General features: G+C 32.8%; 2 protein-coding genes across 2 annotated transcripts; both read right to left on the reverse strand.

Annotated features, from left to right (window-relative positions):
• Positions 1–6,058: 6,058 nt before the first annotated feature.
• Positions 6,059–11,299, reverse strand: LOC122595599 (ornithine aminotransferase, mitochondrial). The gene is made up of 10 exons (XM_043767993.1): positions 10,987–11,299; positions 9,440–9,548; positions 8,988–9,218; positions 8,725–8,884; positions 8,575–8,630; positions 7,774–7,926; positions 7,536–7,633; positions 7,336–7,416; positions 6,919–7,152; positions 6,059–6,366 (listed from the first exon to the last, which is right to left on the reverse strand). Exons 1-10 carry the CDS (start codon positions 11,127–11,129, stop codon positions 6,222–6,224), a joined length of 1,410 nt encoding a protein of 469 aa, XP_043623928.1. The 5' UTR covers positions 11,130–11,299; the 3' UTR covers positions 6,059–6,221.
• A 655-nt stretch (positions 11,300–11,954) lies between these two features.
• Positions 11,955–19,070, reverse strand: LOC122595146 (KH domain-containing protein At4g18375). Its single transcript, XM_043767465.1, has 8 exons — positions 18,997–19,070; positions 17,525–18,186; positions 16,666–17,154; positions 16,201–16,440; positions 15,870–16,130; positions 15,500–15,558; positions 15,301–15,394; positions 11,955–15,206 (listed from the first exon to the last, which is right to left on the reverse strand). The coding sequence occupies exons 2-8, from the start codon at positions 18,173–18,175 to the stop codon at positions 15,075–15,077; spliced, it is 1,926 nt and encodes a 641-aa protein (XP_043623400.1). The 5' UTR covers positions 18,176–18,186; positions 18,997–19,070; the 3' UTR covers positions 11,955–15,074.
• Positions 19,071–21,218: the final 2,148 nt, after the last annotated feature.

Raw genomic sequence — 21,218 nt, forward strand, 5'->3', positions numbered from 1 at the left:
CTTAAAGATTTATTAAAATAAAGGGTAAATGTGTCATTTCAGGTTCTTAAAATTAAGGAGGGAGAGAAGAAGTTTGTTTTATAAATGAGTATAAATGATATTGGGTCATATAGCCTGTATTTATTTATTTTAGGTATAAACTATATTGTTATTTAAGTTGATTTCTACTCACACAATCCACGATTTTGAAAAGAAATTATAGTTAAAACTTTATATTGTTTAGGTTTGCGTTACATATTTTAACTCCTATGTACGTCGGTTTATAGACACTTGAATGTCGTTATAAATTTGAATAATATGGGAACATGTCACATATGACATTAACACCATACCTTTTATTTTTTTACGACAATTAATACCACACCTATACTGGCATTATTTGTATCCAAGTGTAGATGTTGATATCGACATATTTCTTATTCATTGGGCAAATTGTCAAGATTAAATCTCAAAAGTATTAACCTCAGTGGCCAGAGGTGTTTCACTAAATCTGTTATGCGGGGCCCCGATGGAGTTTACTCCAAGGTCTCGAGTTCGAACCTTGGTAGGTTCTCCTCGACGGTATTTTTCAATTAAGGAGGTGGTATGGTGAGAAAAACTATTTAAGATCCGCTTAGTGCGGGACCCTTTCGTTGTGCGATTAACACACATCATACACGTCTGAGGTAAAATTCACTTGTCAAAAAAATCTCAAAAGTATCTTTTATTATACTAAAACACAGTTGGTCTAATAACTTATCGACCAATCACAACTCTTGATTTTTTAAAGTTGACTTTTCTTTTCAGTTTTGACTTTAATTTACACTTTTTTGTTTCCATCACAAATTTACACTTTCTACCTAAAAAATTTAATATAATAAATAAATAATAATTAAAATATATCCAATAGAACTATAACTAATACTTATCCAATAAAATAATAACTAATATATATCCAATAGTATGTTTTATCATCTAAAAATAAAGTTAGTTAATTAAAAATAAATAAACTTTAATATAAATATATTAAGATCTTAAAATTAAACAAATTTGATAAACATAAACTACAATAAATTAACATCAAATATTGATAACGTTGTAAGTCTCGTATATTAGACACGGGCCTAAAATCTAGTTAGGTACTAAGGGGGTGTTTGATAGGAGAGAATCATAAAAATGAAAATGTAATAGAAAATGGAAATAGTTAGAAAGAGAATGAATATTTGGAAAGAGAATGGATTCCGTTGTTTGGTACCCACAGAGAATGAATATATAAAAATATAAAATTTTAAATAATAATACATTTAATACATATAACATCTTGAAAAAAGAAAAAAAAATTTTTTTTTTCCATTCTCACTCATTCTCTACAATTTGTAGAGAATGGAGATAATGGAATTGATTCTCCATTCTCATTCTCTTTCTTCAATGTTAACAAATAAGGGAAGTCTTTCTCATTCTCTTTCTCTTCTTTCCATTCCATCATACCAATCACCCTATAAAAATGGTCTATATGTAACTCTAACCCTCTGAATGAATTAAAATTATATACACATGCATAACAATAACATTTATTTATACGATGAGTCACGTTAACTTTCTATAATATTTTAATTTGTTTAGCGTTTGTATCCAAAATATCTAGATATAATATACTTCTTCTGTTGTCAATAGAAACATGATCGAACTCTAATCAAGTAATTGAACTAGGCTTTTAAAAATCAAATACTTTAAGTTATCTTAACACAATTTGTTTATTGTACTAGCAAAGATTAATCGATCCCACCAACCAATATCAAAATATATATTTCTTTCTTTCTTTCTAAGGAATATACAAATAATAAATAAAACAACTTACACATAGATGTAGACTATGATGGTGTTCCATGCTTGGCTTCTTCCTTTTTTCTTTTGTTTTTTCATAGAATAAATGTGCACGGCCCTCCACCAATATTCTTTATCATCTTTCTTAAATATAAAAACAACAATAATTCATACCATAAGTATTTTTCAATATATTTCGGATTTACCCTTGAAGTTATTTGCATAAAATAGTAACGGACATGAATATTCAACTTAATTTAGAAATAATTTATTTATAATTTAGAAAGGGTGTAGTCGGCTATTTATATCGGCTAGCATCGGCTCTTTGACAACCCTATAGCACATGCATCGACTAGTTTTGACAAGTTTAATCAGCTAGTTTTGGCTATATATATCGACATGTTTTGGCCGATCCTTGTGAACGTTGGGAGCGTGCCTTTGTGACCTTTTTTTTTTTTTTTGTTATTGTACCAAATCTGATCTTCACCGGAAATCTAACCGGAAAATTTGGGGGTTTTCGATTTTGAGGCTAGATCTATGTTTTTCTTGGCTTCTATTTCCAGAATACATGCCAATAAAACTTGTCGATGCTCCTTAACGTTATATTGCACCCTTTCCGGTGAGATCGGAAACCCCTGTTTGGGGTTTCCAGTGGTTGCCGGCCAGAAACGTTCACTTTTTTAACGGCCAAAACTTTGTTTGGCTTGTGCAAGGATGCAGTTGGCTATTTGACTAATTGTTGTTTCGGTTTTCCGACGACCCTTTTTTTGGGGTTTCCGGTTTAATCGATAGGGTTTCCTGTTGCTTTGTTGGTTCGGTTTCCCGGCGAGCCCTTTCTTGGGTTTCCAGTGAACTGCTGCTACATGTTGCATCGGTTTTCTGGCGAGCCCTTTCTTGGGTTTATGGTTAACCGATGCTGTTGTTGCTGCTTACGGCGACTAGTTTTCCGGCGAGCCCTTTATTGGGTTTTACGGTGAACTGTTCCAGCTTGTATGTATATATATGTATATGTATCTTTTTGCATTGCCGTTAATTGCATGTTTGTGATTAGCTTGGTAGTGTTAACTTAGCGGTAGTGTTATCAGATTTTTCCTTGGTAGCGTTGCCGGATTTTGTTCCATTAAAGCAATAGGTAACCGAAAAAAGTAGTTTTAGCCGATTATGGTATCGTTGAACAATTAGGTTGCCGGTATTACGTTAAATGGACGATGATGATACAAATGTTAATAAAAATGAGACTCGGATGATCCGAGGCGTATCTTGGTGGGATAAACCTTCGGGTTAGCAGTCATGGCGTCTCCGATTTCTGACTCCCAAATTCTGAGCCCAAGTTTTTTATTTTATACAAAAAACGGTCATTTTTTATGTTTTCCGACAACTTTGATTATTTTCTGGTTACCTTTTATATGTTTTTCCGACATTAGTAAATTGACCAGTTTTGGCTAGTTTTTGATTAGTTTTTTGCAACGACACGTGTCGGCTTGTCATTGGTCGAAGACTTGCCAAACTTGCTAATTTGTCAAAGTATTGGTACTACACCCTTACGGCCTTACCCCTAAGAATTATTATACATAACAATTTAAGTTGTGAAATCTACAGTAAACTTTTTTTTTTTTTACTTTTTACCACACAATTTTGTGGTTTCTTTTACTTTTGCCCCAAAGTTTTATTTTTGCTTATGTCCGTAAGGACCGTAACCAAAGTTTTAACCCTTTTACTTTTGACACGAAAGTTTTGTTTTATTTAGTTTTTCAACTTTTATTTTTTTAACTTTTGTCATGAAAGTATTATTCTCTTTACTTTTAATCAAATAAACTTTTAACATTATACTTTTTGTCACATAAGTTTAATTTCTTTTACTTTTGGCATGAAGTTTTTGTTTTACTTACTTTTTTAACTTTCGTCTTTTTAACTTTTGTCACGAAATTCTCATTCTCTTTACTTTTTATCACAAAAACGTTTAACCTTTTACTTTTTGTCATATAACTTTAATATCTTTTACTTTTGGCACTAGTTTTTTGTTTTATTTACTTTTTAAACTATCATTTTTCTAACTTTTGCCACGAAAGTTTTATTCTCTTCACTTTTTATCACATATATTTACTAAAGTTTTCGCCCTTTACTTTTTGCCACATCACTTTCGTTTCTTCTACTTTTCGAACCAAAGTATTGTTTTATTTACCTTTTATGGTTTTATTTTTCTAACTTTTACCACAAAAGTTTCATTCGCTTACTTTTTACCACATAACTTTTTTTTTTGTTTTTATACTTTTGTCAACAATTTTTACCACATAACTTTCGGTTTTTTAAGTTTTGTCACCAAAACTTCATTTTATTTTGTTTTTGCACGTAACTTTGAATTTGCGCCACATAACTTTCAATTTTTTATACCTTTCTTTTCTAACTTTCAACACGAATGTTTTATTTTCTTTACTTTTTACGAAGTTTCATTTTCTTAACCTTTTACCATATAGCTTTAAGTATTTCAAGTTGGGTCACCAAAGTTTTATTTTCTTTACTTTTTACCATATAACTTTGAGTTTTCGCCTCATAACTTTCAGTTTTGTAACTTTTGTCAAGAAAGTTTCATTTTCCTTACTTTCCACCACATAACTTTTACATTTTTTCTCCTTTGTCAACAAAGTTTCATATTCTTAACTTTTATGTAACTTTTTACCACATAACTTTAAGTTTTTCAACATTAGCCACAAAAGTTTTATTTTCGTTATTTTTTACCACATAACTTTTCACTTTTTAACTTTTGTCACGCAAATTTCATGTTATATAATTTTTGCCACATGTGTAGATGTTACATGATGTCTCCCGGGGAAACACCCGGAATAAAAAAAAACTAGTTATTCAAAAAAGAAAGTAGCTTTTGATTTTCATCAAAATTATATACTCATCAAAATCCAAGTGCTTTCTTTTTAAGATAATTATTTTACAACTTTTGCAAAATATGTTGCTACTTTATGCAAATAATCCAATAATAAACTAGAAATGAAAAATATATATCATCTGTATACTTGTGTTTTCTATTTACTTATATAATCCTTTACTCTAGGTTATTTCATATTAAGTAATTTAAACGGTTAATTATGAACAAATGGGTGAATACAAACGTAGTTCAACAAAAACTATAAAGCAAATGAAATGATAATTTTCTAGTTTAAAATAAAATAAGGTAAGTAGGGAAAAGAAATGAAATAAAATAAGGTTAATTAATTATAGAAAAAACAGCTAAGGTTTCTGGTGATGTAAATTATGTAATCATAAAATACAAAAACCAGCTAAGAAGAGAATAAATAATAATGGAATAAAGAAAAGGATTCAATAGCTGCTCTTACATCATTGTAGTTGTTTGTAATATATTTTTTAATATTTAATATCCAGACTCACAAAAACTCTAGATAAATATCAATGATACATCGCCATCCATCATTTTACATTTTTGTCTAATTAAATCAATTTTGTCTGCTATCACAAAATTAACAAAAAATAATATTATTCATTTGAACTTTTTAATACGTCAAAAATGCTTTTTTAACTAAAAATAGTTCAGATAATCATAGTAATTTAGGGAAGGAAAACAAAGGCATGAACGTGGCCTGGCTTTTAGTGTGACATACAATCAACTACCAAAAGTTATAAAATTATTGTGTCCCAATCTTGTCTCCTTTGGTATTTTATAATATACATAATGATCCTTTAATTTGCATTTCTTGTACCCTCTTTTGTATGTATCCCTTTAACCAAAAAGTTAAAGTATAACAAAACAAATGTTTCTATGATAACCATTCGGGTGTTTATAGACGGGTATATTTAACAATGAAGTATATAGTGTTTTCTCTTTCCTTCATATATGAGTGCATGAAATGCTGAGTTTATAGTTTGAGCAAATTATGTAACGGGTATGTTTGCCAAACAACTTGATTTATTGTTTATATGACAAAATAATACTTATGTAAGTGGGCTTTGCCGCTTTGGGGCTAACTGGCTAACATATTTAAGCAGACAAACTTCTAAGTATAATGGTTGTGGCACAAAGTTATGGTATTCTATTGTATCTAGTTAATTAACTTGTTACTGTTTTCTTGTAAATATTATACACAGTTGATCTGTAATCAATCAATATTGTATTTAAGAACATGCTATAATGGCCTGTTTATTATTAGAGATATTATACCATTGTTACAGAAATTATTATATTCTTTTTTTTTTCTTTTTTTTTCCGCATTTTATAAAGAAGCTGTAATTTTCGTGAAACACAAAACAAGATGTGTTGATGTATGATCTGTATGTTTTGAAGTTACAAGGATATGAAACCTTGTACAAGATGTTGAAACTTCAACATCAAGAAAAGGACGAACGAGGACAATTTATTTGACTTGTTAAAACAAACCAAATAACGCAATGTTTCAACCATACAGATCACGTCCACAACGATCACATGAACTTGGACCTTTCGAGGCAGTAGGTTTAGGCTTCTCCTTCACCAGTTTTGGAAGGTCGTGTTCCAAGACATCATGAAACGCTTTAGCTCCTTCTTGAATCTCATTCAAACTGAACAAAAAGATGTCATGTCAATCTATAAGAAAATTATCAGTGCCAGTATGCAACTGCTAGTAATGAAGTTTCAATACAGAATCACTTATCCCATAAAAGCTAAAATCTTCATTTCGGGATGTACCAATAAAATTGCACCATTTTTTCCGCACAAAGTTTGCATTATTGTCTATCAAGGTCTTGTTCACCAGTAAGCTTAGCTTGAAATTTGAATATAAGAAAACATTGCATGAAAATAGGATTTATAAGATGTAGAGTTGCAAATGAGCAGGTCAGATGGGCTGGCCAACGGGACCGGCTAGATCCAACCTGCAAGCACTTTTTTGTATATTCTTTTCCTCGACTTTATGACCAATTGGTGTATTAAGAGTATATGATTAGAAAAACTATAACATTACATCGACGATTTAACTTTTGAGTTTTGATACTGTATTACAAAATCAATGCATTCAACCCCTTTAATTATTTGACCCATCTCCGTCTTAGTAGAGCATTTTTGTTGGAAAAAAAGTAGCATTTGTTATTTAGGGAGAAAGCCATTGCACATACCTAATGGAAAGGGGAGGAGTTAATCGAATAGTAGCATTATGAGTGGGTTTTGCAAGAACTCCTCTTTCCTTCAGTTTGATACAAAGATCGTACGCAGTTGCAGGGAATAAAGACTTGCTAAAAAGCTCTACTGCATTGAATAAACCTTTTCCTCTGATTTCCATTACAACTTCAGGAAATTGCTGCTGAGTTTTTGTTAATAATTTCCTCAGCTCTTCTCCCATTTCGGCAGACCTAAATTTGATATTTTATAAAAAATGGATCAAATAAACTATCTTACCTTCACAAAAACAAATACTTACTGAGTAAAAGACGACTTTGCTAACTGAAATTTCTCAGCTTCCTGACTTCAGGGAATATGTTAAACATGTTTTTACTTTCAAAGTTGTTGCATAAAAAATGATCAAGCTTTGTTACCTTTCTACAAGTTTCTCATCTTGTATCACTTGCAATGACGCAATGGCAACCGCACTAGCCAATGGGTTTCCTCCAAATGTACTAAAATTCAAGTAAAAATTAAGCAAAACCAAAATCACATTTCTGTGCTAAGAGCAAATGAATATATGAAAACCAGATAAGCATAAAATGATGTTAGTTAATGATAACTGCAGATATACCTCCCATGCTCCCCTGGTTGTATACAAAGCATAATGTCTTTGTCTGCAAGAACTGCGCTTACTGGTATCACTCCACCTCCCAATGCTTTCCCTAATATCTGAAATAGCATAAAGACAACACCAAATGTCCATTGATGATTAAAATAAATTATTTGACCTTAAAAACCAATTTGTCACATATGTAATGAAAACGTTAATGGGCTATATATGATTACATTTAATAGATAAAAGAACTTACAACAACATCGGGGCGGACACCTTCCCAGTCACATGCCAGCATTCTTCCTGATCGTGCAATGCCACTTTGGATTTCATCTGCAATCATTAAGATGTTATGCTTTGAGCAAAGTTCTCTGACAGCCTTAAGATAACCATCTGGAGGAATTATAACCTGGCAACACAACAAACGGGTTGAAAGTTTCTCAAAGTGTATCTCTAAAGGGTTAAAGTGTAAAAATACTAGATACTTTAATTACAAGATTATTATTGAGCTAAGATAATACAACCAATACCACCTCTAGGTGGCTTAGTGATTAACATCTTGAGATTCTTACAAGAGGTTCTAGGTTTGAATCCTTAGGTACATTCTGGGGGTGGTCAGGGAAGGGTCACAAGGTACCCCAATAGGCCACATATATCTGAGTCAAAAGACCAGCTCTCTCCAACTTGTATCGGAAAGCCCCATCCGATTACCCGTTTCTAATACAACAACAACAACAATGATACCAAATAATAATATAAACTAAATTATTACGGAGCTAAAACAATTTCTCCAATTATCATTTTCTTGAAGAGCTATAATCTCTCTAATTATATTTTTTGACACACTAACTACTTATTAAAAATTTCTTTCCAGAAAACAAAAAGGTATACAAACATTTACAACTCTCGGGTAAAAGGTAATTTGGGCCAACTTGGGATGACACGGTTTGATCCGAACAAACATTATACGTTGACCTGAACTGTTTTGATTGACTGACTGACCCACCATCCCCACCGATGTTGTCATCTATGGTGAATATGAATGAGAGTTATATACCCCAGCCTCTCCTTGTATGGGTTCAAATAAGAAACCAGCAATCTGTTCTCCTTTTTCTGCATATATAAGGAGTAATTGGTTAGATAAAGAGATACAAAATATGTTCGCCAGTTACATCATGAATGGCTAAGAAATTATAAATCTGAAAACCTTCAAAAAGTTTCTTAAGAGACGCTTCATCTCCAAAGTCAACTTTAAGTTGGCCAGGTAACAATGGCCAAAATCCACGTGTGGCATCATTATCACAGCTCATAGAAATAGCACCGACTGTACGACCATGAAAGCAGCCACAACATGACACAATCATAGCCTGCACACCCATGTCACTTTAATCCATGAATAAACAAACTGATATCCATGAACAACACTAAAGCTTTATATAAATTCCCTTAAAATGATTACTAAATGTTTACCTGATCTTTGGGAATTCTTTTTTTCTCATAACCCCACTTTCTTGCCAATTTTATCGCAGTTTCTACTCCTTCAGCCCCAGTATTCATCGGAAGAACCATATCATATCCAAATAATTTTGTTAAATATTCCGCAAAGACTGGAAACTTGTCATTGTAGAAGGCTCTAGAGCTAAGAGTTAAAGTTTGTGCCTGCTCGATTAATGCTTTCATGATCCTTGGATGGCAATGTCCCTGTGCAAAAAAACCTATTAAGGCTCTTTGATCCAAGGAAATCACAAACGCGATATTGCTTCCACTAACAAGCCTTGTACTTACATTGTCTACACTAACTATACTAGCCTAAGCTGCAACCATCATATGCAAACCATTAACCATTCATACAAATCATCAGCCCAGAATGACAAACATTCTAAAAAATGTGATAATATGTAACACTCAGGTAATAATCTCACCTGATTAACCGCAGAGTAAGCGGCCAGAAAGTCAAGATACTTCTTGCCTTCAGGATCCCATATAGTTGACCCTTTTCCATGTGAAAATACAACAGGAACCGGATGATAACTGAAAAAGAAAAGAGAAGTAAATAAGTCCTTTAAACTTTGCTTGCAAAAACTGCTTTTAGTTCAAATGGTCTTAAGATAATATCTACTTCTATCAACAATTAAAAAAGAAACTTGTTGAAAACCCATCAGCAACTAGCATGACCGGCTGACTTTAAGATATTTAAAAGGGACAAGTGCATGAATATATATTAAACTTATCTTGTTTTGATATTGTATGTATAGAACTCAAAAAATCTCTATTGTACGTAACAACTTTCAGTTCCTATATATTATATGGATCAAGTTACCTATTTGTCCGGTAACAAGTATCTGACCTCTCTGAAAACCAGTGTCACATCAAGGTTTTACAAATTATAAAAGCATCAGGTGTCTTATAAGTACGCAGAACCACTCAGAATTCCACCTCAGTGCCACATCAATTTTCACCATTTCATCAAATTTGGGCCTAAACTTTTGACACTACTTGTTTTTCATTGGACCTACCAAAATTATATATGAATATGTAACTGGGGTTTCTTGGGGTGTCCCAAATTTGTATCTAGTAAACCAAAAGCCATACCATAAACATTTGAGTTCAACCCAGATCATACACTGGTCTTATAATTCAGTTTGGTTTTTCAGTTTCAGTTCGGTTTGGTTTTTGAGTTAAACAGTTTCAACCCAAAGACTGAACACCCCTACCCTGAACACTTTCCCTAGACACCCCTTAGCTGTATACATAGGAAGGTTCAAGACCGTGTGTTCATTTAAAGAGCTTACACGCAAACTCAAATTTTAAAATAGCCTATAAACTCATATTTCAACAACTTTTGAGCTTAACTATATCTATAACACATTATAAAGCATTAAGTTCCCTCCATTTTTTTTCACTAAGTTGTTAAAAACCCCAAAATGTACCTCTGTCCCTTCCTTTTTATTCACTATTATAAAAATCTCCACTTGAAATACTTATAATACCCTTAAAGAACTTAATTTACAAAATTTACCCTTAACTCTTGAATAACTACACTACCCCTTTTACATTAATTACTTTTAATACAGCCGCATCCTGCGGACATATGACTAGTCAACATAAAACTTATAGCTTGTCTAAGCACATAGTCCGTAAGATGGTAGCCCACCAGCGTGACACAAATCCATCCCACGTGTCTTTTTCACTTACGGCATTAGACGATTTACCACTCTCATTTTGGCTATGACCTATCGGACCGTCTCACTAGAAGGTGCTCATGATACACCGCTTAAAACGAGTTTTATAATAGGGGGTATTCGAAATTTCAATAAACCCGTAACATAGACAACTATCATAAGATCATTCACAACAACAATATATACCTATAGCTAATGATAATAATAATAATAAATAAATAAACTGAGAATTAAACAAAAGAAAGCCAATAATATAATAATGAGAAAAAGAATAGATATAGATATACTTATGGGCGCTGTAATCATGTTCTAAATCAATAAGGTGACGAGAAGATAAAGATGTCGTCCCGAAACATCGTACACTGCTACTACTTCCCCTGCTGCCGTGTTTTATTAAAAAAAGATTTTTCAAACATCTCCTGGTCGCCATTCTCTCGGCAATTTTCTTTACAATTTCACAGAAATGGTGGATACAGAACTTTAATTATGTATGTTGGATATATGAAAAATATAATATCAAAGGAGTGAGTGTGGAGTATAATTTGATAGCAGAGTTTATTTATAAGAAAGATTGTTAGAAAAGAAACTGATAATGATGATGATGGAGTGTGTTTGTAAAATACCATATATGTAAAAATGTGAGTAATTCTATTGTATTAATATCTATATCTATCTATTTATATCGATATATATCCGATATAAAACGGAAATATATATCTGATATAAAATGGAAATAAAAAAAGGGGAGGAATAGGAAACAAATACTTCTCCATAATCTCTTTCCTTTTATCTCATTTTTATATTTGTTTGTGTATCTCATGTCATCATCCATATCCATGTATGCTTTAAAATTTTTCTATATGTTCATGTATATCAATTTATGATTCAAAGGAACAGTTTTTAAAAGATAGGTTACATTACCATTTTCAATATTTGGTAACAGCCATTTTACGATCAACTTCAATTTACATCACTGTTAAAATCTTCAGTCATTAAAAGTACAAAAAAAGGTTGGCAGTTGCCGACTTGGCGGTTTTAGATATTTGTTCAACTTGTAATTCATAAAGAAAAGCAAGTCCAAAACATATTTTTCACAAACCAAAACTATTATCTCAGTATCACACCCTAACTCAATAACATTGGTTCGTTGATATTGTGAGCCAACGTTACACTTTCACCACATCACATGAAATAAGTGTCCGATAGTAATATTAAGCAACTGAAGCTACATGAAGTAAAATGACACCAGACCAAGTAAAAAAAGATAACAAAAGACAATCTTATTGCATCAAAGTGTATGGCTTTATATGTTTAACATTAGGGTATACATTTGAAACAACACTGTTTAAACTACTAAATAGCCAGATGTATGTTTGGGAGAAAAGAACTAACTCACCTGCAAACATCGAGAATTATAGAAGCAAACACAAAAACACACATAACAAATGAATGCTACCAAGTAACAATTAGTAGCTCAGAATAAAAAAAAAAACAATTACAACAAAAGAGATATGTTGGCATATTGATACTTCTTTACCAGGTCAACCCTGAATGTTAATCTAATGTTCTGGCATTGTTGCTTTGCAGAGATATCAGAACACCTGATTCCTCATTGTTTCTTTGTAGCACTTGAAAAACACTACCAAACAACGCATTCATGAACATAGTAAAAAAATATCTCAACCTTAACATTGCTACCAGAAAGCAGCATTAATGCAGACAGAGCAATAACTTGCATTATTGAAGAATTGGTTAAAGAATACCAGCTAACGAAACTGTCATCGGGCATGTTATCAGAGAGGATACGTAACATCTAACATTTCAAAATACAAGATTTCACTATAAACTTTTTAAAAAAAAAGTGTGCCAAAAGATCAAACCGCCTTTATTGTAAGTGAGCCAATTGGAGATGTGATTTTTTTGAAAAAAATATCCCCGAAGAAGCTAGGGATAAAATTGTAATGGACAGTGATAAAAATAAAATAATATAATTAGGCATAAGACCAAATTATGAAACTAGCAAGAATGCTTTCAGGATTTCTAGTGTTCTTCTAATGTATCAAGAATCCTTCATAAACTTGGATCAATTGCCATGAAGATTAATGCACTCAAAGGAACACATGATGATGTCTTGGGAGTTATTCAACGAGCTTCAGATAAATGGAACCAAGACCATATAACACTAAAACTGAAAGATTAAAGCTATGATATCATGTTTCAATGACACATATATCATCAGTAACATGCAACTTCCTAGCTCACCGTATATGTTCTTTCACATATAGTTTGTGTCTTCAGTTGACAGGCTGGATGTTATTTGTAGATGATATGGCATAGCTCATTTTGATGTTAGTGCTAGTAGAAAGGTATTGAAGTTGATGGAAAAGACTATAAGAAGGCACATCTAAGATCAAAAAATCGAATGATTACATGGAATCACTAACAACCAACCCTAGCTATGATTTGGGGTTAACATCCAGGTTATGGCACCTAATAGTACATACCCAGACTATTCTGCTGAACAAGTATTCACTTTTTTTAGCCTAAACCTTCAGAGGACACATGAAGAGTTTCACGACATTTTTACATAAAGTGAGTTTCCATATGTTATGTCACTGATGGGAGAACGTAAAGCTGTATCCATCGTACACCATATGTGCTCTTATGCAAGTAAACTACCACACGCTCCTTTTCCTGACATTTTATATGGTCCAACAATCTAACATGGCATAATTTTCTGACTTCTTAGGCAGGAAAAACACCCTGGTATGCTGAATACAACGTATTTGGAGTGGGGTTCCTATAAGTATATGCTCAAATGATAAATGGCCAACTAGGTTTTTAAAAGGTACTTCAGACCAGTATTGATACACCAAACATTTCAAATTTTCAGGACAGTAAACAGCATCTGCATTATAAGTGTTGACCTTTCTCGCAGTAAGAGACAAGATCTGACATGGGAAGTTCATGTTTGAGTTGTGACGTCTGACATTTGTGAAGCTGTAATGAATACAAGGATCCAGAAGGAGACAAGAGGTTGACACCCCTTGCAGGATTTCCAGGTCAGCACCCTTGTTAAAAGAATGCGTATTTGGTTGCAAGAATCTAGAACAATAAACGGAGATTTTCCCTTTTCTGGTACCGGGGGAGGGCAAGTCGGTGAAGTCACTGACTCAGATATATATGGACCAACCAGGGTATCCGTGAGCCCATGTCTGAACCCTTTCCCTGGTCACACCCAAATATGTGAGGACATCTAGACCAGTAGGCCACCTTGGTGGTGGTTGGATTCTTTGTCAGTTCTCAAATAGATATACATAGCCAATGTGATTGTGAACACTATGAAGCATCAATAGAACATACTAATTAGTGTGACAATTCAATAGGTTATTTCTAGACTGAATCACAAACTCCTGTGTTCTTGTTTTGTGTATGTTTTACTTTCTGTAGGAAGGAATTGCTCTTCACTGTGTGAGATAGAGGTTGCAATTTTCCTGGCATTTCAAACAACCAGACAGTACAAATTCCAGAACAACTAATTAAAAAAGCCTAAAGGATTCATTTGAGGTGGGTGTTCAGAAAATAGTGAATGAAAGAAGCGAACACAAGATGAAAGATGATAATATGTTCACTAGTCATATGCACTAAGCAAAGACGAACTTCAGGTTTTATAGCATAACAGATAGGGTGTAAAATCTTAAATCAATCAGAGGCACACGGATTACATCAATTTGACAAAACCACACAAGCATGGTATAAGATTTGTAGTTTAGAAACGACTGAGTTATGTAGAATGAAGTTTGGAGGTGGAAACTATATGTCACGATTATTGTATGTTCTCTTTACTTCTAGCACGGCTGCAGAACATAACTTTCTGCTTCCAGATAATTTATAACAAATCAAGAGAGTATGAAGAAGACCACACAGATAACCATTTCAGAACGCGTCAGTTCAAGAAAGGAGTATAACGATAATTCCAGATTCCAGAGGAATAAGAGGAAATAGTCAAAAAAAAAAAAGAAATAAAAAATCATCATGATTAAAATTACGACAGAGCAGTAACAACCGCACGAGTATTAACTTCATGGAGCATAATAATATTTGATAAAGCCAGAATCCGCACTACCAAAGAACATGAGTTATTAAAGGAGTGAGGGATGAAAGAAAAGATTCTATTGAAGTCTAATGAGTGCCACTGGATAGAGCCTAAGATAAACCTTAAGGAAACTCCAGGGAGAAGAACCGAGGAGAATGAGATCTGTTTCATGATAAAATGACCTTAAGGCACGAAGCACGACAAAGGCAACATCTGAAGGAGAAAGTCCCACAAGTTTAAGCCATTCACCTTCATTGTCAGAATCCTCGTAAGTCGTAATTAGGTGGCCATGATGAAAGCCTGAATCAAGTTTTCAGCTGCTTTCTTTTGGTCAGATGTCCCAGATATCACAGCCACACGATCACCCCTGGAAGATTTGGGGTCAGATATCTCTACCGCAGCTCCCGATATCTAAAAGACAAGCAAAACTCGCTCTAAATCTAAATATTACTAGAGAAAAAAGAATACAATTAGTGAGAGTCGATCAATAAAGTAAGAGAATCACCTTGCGAATATTGTCTACATTGGCTCCACCTTTACCCATCACTTTACCAACCGCATGACCAGGGATCAACATCTCGGAGGCAGCAGGAGACAATCTGATTAAAATGAAAGATCAAAACAATAAGAGACCTGCGACCGGGAATACAGAAATAGCAAGGAGTGACATTACAGCTGGATATTTCAGAAAAAAAAGCACTAACCTTCCATAGAGCTGCTTTGACGAATATGAAGACAAAGATCCATAGCCAGTGTCACTCATCTATAGCAACAAACAATACCCAGTTTAGCATAAAAGATAAAAGTTGTGAGAGAATGTAAAAGTAGGGTGTGTTTGGTTTATGGATATAGGAAGGAAGGAATGACTTTCATTCCCATTGAAATTTTTTAGTAAATGACTTTAGGACTATAGTTAGGTATCAAACCCATTAAGGAATTAACTAAGGATATTCTAAACCCACATCGGGTGGTGGGTTTGAAACCCATGCCCAGTCTTCTTAAATCCCAAAGTCTAAGTGATTTCAAGTTTAAAACCAAACACCCCCTCAATGTTGGTCCAATTATGTGGCATACCGGTAGTGAGCCATATCCATAGCTTGACGATAGCAAGCCCAAGCGACTTTCGGTCTCAGCTCTGTGCTCATAACCCAAAGGAGTAACTGATGAACCAGTCGGCAAGACTGAAGACATAGGAAGCCCGCTGCCACCAGCATACATGGAATCCTTTCCTAAAGATGGATTGCGACCACTATCTCTATCTTTCAAAATATCATCTCGAAGCCGGAGAACTATCTGAACAAGCGCATCCCTCACACTGCCAACTTCTCCAATGACCTACATGTTTGACAGACTTAGTTAAAAGGAGCTTCAGATGATCAACTCTTTTAAATAAAATGAAAAGTACCTCAACAAGTTCATCAGTATCATCTGCACATTTGGGCTTATCACCTTTTGATATGCGAATGTCTGCTCTAGATCTCTTCCGAATTTCATTTATGATTGAACCACTTTTACCAATAATGCATCCAATAACTTTGGATGGGATGAGGAGCCTTAGGGAAACATTATCCTCATCTTCTTCATTTATCTTTTCTTGTAGTAATAGAACTGCTTCAACGGCCATGGATTTGACATCATCCAAACACTATAAAAAAGGCACATAAAATCAGATACATATTACAAAAAAAGCCTCTAGGGCATTTATCAAAGATGTTAAACCAAATACAGGTAAATAATTGTTTTTCTCTCATCTCTCTTTACGTATCTGACAATCACTTCTCAATACAATTCTCTCTGTGAAGTGTGAACAAAATTAATCTTAAGAAATTGGATTTCATTTTGGAACGTTTGAGAGTGTAAAGAGCCATACCTCTGTGGCTGAAATTGTTATAATGCATTCATCACGTCTGGTGTCATCAACATCAATACGAGCACCACTAGCTTCTCGAACACTTCTAATAGAAGCCCCACCCCTTCCGATAACACGCCCAATGTTGTTAAATGGGCACAAAACCCTGATGGTTAACTCCCCGGATATAGATGCACCAGGATATCCAGAAACCACAGGGAGGGCGGAAGAGTAAATTGGCCATGTGCTTGCTGAATCTCCAAAACCTTGAAGTTCTGGTACATGTGAAGCACTTAGAACAGAAGGAAGTGATCTCGAGGCTATATATGAATCTACTCCGGGGTATAGGCCAGCAGCAGGATAAATGGGTACATCAGAAGGTATAATGATGTTTGCGGGGGCTTCGGGAACAGATGTCTCAAGAGGAATCAATTCCTTTGGAGAGAACTTGTACATAATTGAAGAAACTGCAAATAGTGCTCTTTTAACTGCCTCAGGTTCACCAGTTATCTATATTAAACAAAGTGTTAAAGAAGTTAATAGCAACACAGAAAGCATATTCTTTTCTGTTACTCTCAGTCTCTCACCCCCCTCTGAGTAGCATTCTCAATGGAGAATCACTTAACAATAGCATATTATCTTTTGCAACTCAGTAAAAACCGTTCAGTATACACTTGCGAATTATTCAATATTTACCACTTCAACAATCAGTTAACATGCCAGTGTTCTACGACATTCAGCAAAGTATGGTACAAGAAAACTGAACAAAAAAAAACAGCATAATTGTGTCCGAGACTCCGAACAAACTATCAAACCACCACAATTATCTATTTCCGTGCGTGCAGCTTTACACTATCAGTATCTATGAATTAAGGCTAACCTGCACAAAGTTGTCGTAGTCCATGGCACACGAATCATTAGGGTCACCAACATCTTTAGGAGAAACTTTAATGTTTGCCCTTGTCCTGCTTCTTAACTTCTTTATAGTTGTCCCCGCCTTCCCAATAATATTGGCAGACTGACTAGCCGGAACAAGAATTTGGCACTCTTCCTTATCTTTCCACTTTTTATCAGAATCACGATCACTGGCTGATTCAATCACATTTGCAATTGCACTATGCACCCTCAAAAGCGCATCCTGAGCAGGGCATACAGGATCGATATCACCCAGTTCCCCATCAGGCTCAATATCCGCTTTCTCGTCGACATAACAATATATAGTTATAACCCTGTTTCTAGAACCCGGAAATGGGTCCACTATCTTAACCTTTGCCCTTGTATCTTGCCTTATCGAATTAATAACCTTGCCACTTTTTCCAATCACACTCCCAATAAACCGGTCTGGACATAATATTCTATACACAACTAGGTCATCATTATCCCTATTACTATTATTTCTATCATCTCTTTCGTTTCCTCTTCTTCTCTGGTTCTTGTAATCTCGGTTGTTGCCCCCATCCCTATCCCTCTCTCCATGTCTATCCCTCTCCCTATCCCTCTTATTGCGTTGACGCCTTCCACTCTCACCCATTCTTCACTAGTCTGCATAGCAAAAAGTATGAAATCAATACTCTCTCAGTCTCTCTGTTCCAAAAAAAAATTTATACAGTCACTTCAAGTTAATTAAACAAAAAATGCAAAAATTCACTCAAAATCAAAACTTTTTCAAAAAATCACTCAAAATATATTACAAAAAAACCATCAAAAACTCTCAAAATCAAAACTTGTTCAAAAATTCACTCAAAATATAATTAAAAAAAAAACTAATATTATAACTTTAAACACTCACTCAAAATTTCAAAGATTTACTCAAAATATATATCAAAAACTCATTCAACATCAAAACTTTTTCAGAAAATCACTCAAAATATATTACAAAAATAAATAAAAAAAACTTCGAAACTCCCTCAAAATCAAAACTTTTTCAAAAAAACACTCAAAATATATTAACAAAACTTCAAAAAGTCGTTCAAAATCAAAACTTGTTCAAATATTCACTCAAAATAAATAAATAAATATATAACTTTATAAACTCACTCAAAATCATAACTTTTTCAATATAAAATCCACTTTATCATGAGAAAATTATGAACAAAACTTTGAAAGACAATTAATATGAAAATACTCAAGCAATCAAAGTCATTGAACACGATAAACTGAATTAATTTTCCAAAACGAAATTATAAAATCAAAAAACTAATATATGTTACGAATTAATAATGTATAGGCAATGAAAATTTAAAATTGAAAAGAATATATTGCATTGTTGTCGGTATAAATTGATGATTTACATATATAAAATATAATAATATGATATGAATATAATTAGAATTAAAAGTGAAGGAATCGAACCTGATTATTAATTTACCAACAGCAAAAGAAAATCGAAAAAGAAACCCTAGAGCTTGTTACAAAGATAGGTATCGAATAAAATCAAAATAGATATAATGAATGATATTTTTATATATTTGTAACACATACACATTGCCCATATTACAAATATTACCCTTCACATTTTTATTGCTATGATACAACAACAACATCCCATCTTTATGAACGGGATGTAAGAGTTAAAATATAGACATTCTTTTTTTTTTATTAAAGAGTGAAGAGACTATTTTCATAAATACTTCCGACTAAATGAGTCAAAAGTAAAATATTGTAAAAAGTTTAGTAAACATAGTGCATATATGTTGACCAAGTATCATTTCAATGGCTACGTATGTTAAATAAAAGAAAGTCATTTTTATGTGACATGTTTATGTTAAATGGAATGTCATTTTTCAACATGATTAATGATATGACAAAAAGGTACTTGCACGATACGACGGTGTAATTTTAGCAATGGTGGTGGCGGTGATGGATCGTGGTGGTGTGTCATGTGGTGACGGTGGTAATATAATGACGGCGGCAGTGGCAGCAACGATTGGCGATGATGGCGGCGACATTGGTGGGGTGGGGCAGCGGCCGACAGTGATGATGGACACTGTTGGTGTTGATGTGTGTATGTGTGAGAAAAAGAGACGTGATTATGTGTTTGATATATTAAGGGTGTTTAGGGTTATTTTGGTAATATTTAATATATGTTTAATTTCCTTAAAGAGGGTAGTTTGTTTTAAAAGGATAGATTTGGACTTTTTTTTCTTTCTGAATATAAGTGAGAATAAGAAATCAGATAAAATTCACCATATAATGGTAAAGTCTTACATGTAGATTAGACAACGAGATGTTGATTGTAGGTAATTACAAATATTCGGAAGGAAAAACCCAAAGTTTGTCATTACTAAAGATGAAATCCAAAACCTTAGGTATAACTGGGGTGTTTTTAACCAGCTGACCAACCATCATTACTAATATAATATGAACTTAGAGTCTGTTTGTTTTTTTTTCTTGTAATATTTTGTCAATATATAAAAGCTAATTGTTCTTGCATTGAAATTTAAATATGTGTACGAAATTAAACTAAGTTAATAAAAAATTTAAGGCATGTAATGAAAAATTCAAACTCATTATGTGTTTATAATTATATACCATGTATTCAATCTCTTTATGTAACTAAGAGATGATAGTTTCATAGGTGACATTTTTAGTTTTTTGTCACATTAGATTTTTAAAGAGGTGTCATATTTCCAATTAAATTGTTATATCTATGTTGCCATGTACAATCTTTATCATCAATTTTGATCATAATCATTAATCATAATCCTAATCATTAATGTTTAATTTTCCATTTTATATATAAGTACAAAGATTATATATATTTATACTACTTTTTTTTAATTAATTCAATGATAATTATCTTTTATCAAATAAGATTGTTTATTATATTATGTTTATTTTTTGAAAAGTATTTATTATATTATATTTAATAATTATATATCATGAGAAAGACTTTTATGATTTAAATATTTATGTTTAATTAGACTTGCTTTTATATACTTAGTGTATATAATATATTCATAAATTATAATTTTATTTTTTTTATCAGTCGTAATCTGATAGTTCTTTATATTACCATAACTATGAATAATAATGTAAGTATCAATTATTGTTTTTATATTTTTGTTCTCAATTATCCCGCACAACATACGAGTTTAATCTAGTATCTAGTATATATAGTGAATGACATGCTTTTTCTTTTATTAATAAATTAATAGTTATCTATATTAGTTAAATAATAGTCGGATAATCTAAAAGACCTATATTGTATATAATATAATTGTAAACGATTTGATAACTTAATAATACGGTTACAATATAAACTCATACATGCATGAGTATATACATTAGTTCATTATATTTACACATTACACTGATCGATCGATCTATGGCTTCTTAGGTATATACATACTTTATTAAATATACAAAATTTAATTATTTCAAATACAAGGACTAATATTGTGTTTTCTTAATATTAGTGATTAAATATTAATGGTGCATACTGTAAATTAGTAATGGAAAACAAAAAAGTGTAAATTATCCAAAGTAGATGGACTAATGTTGTATTTACTTAATATTAAATTTGGTAATGGTACTATTATTTAGATCTAATGATTGTAATTAAAAGTTTGAAC

This window comes from Erigeron canadensis, chromosome 4 (assembly GCF_010389155.1).
Source record: "Erigeron canadensis isolate Cc75 chromosome 4, C_canadensis_v1, whole genome shotgun sequence".
NCBI classification, from domain to species: Eukaryota; Viridiplantae; Streptophyta; class Magnoliopsida; order Asterales; family Asteraceae; genus Erigeron; species Erigeron canadensis.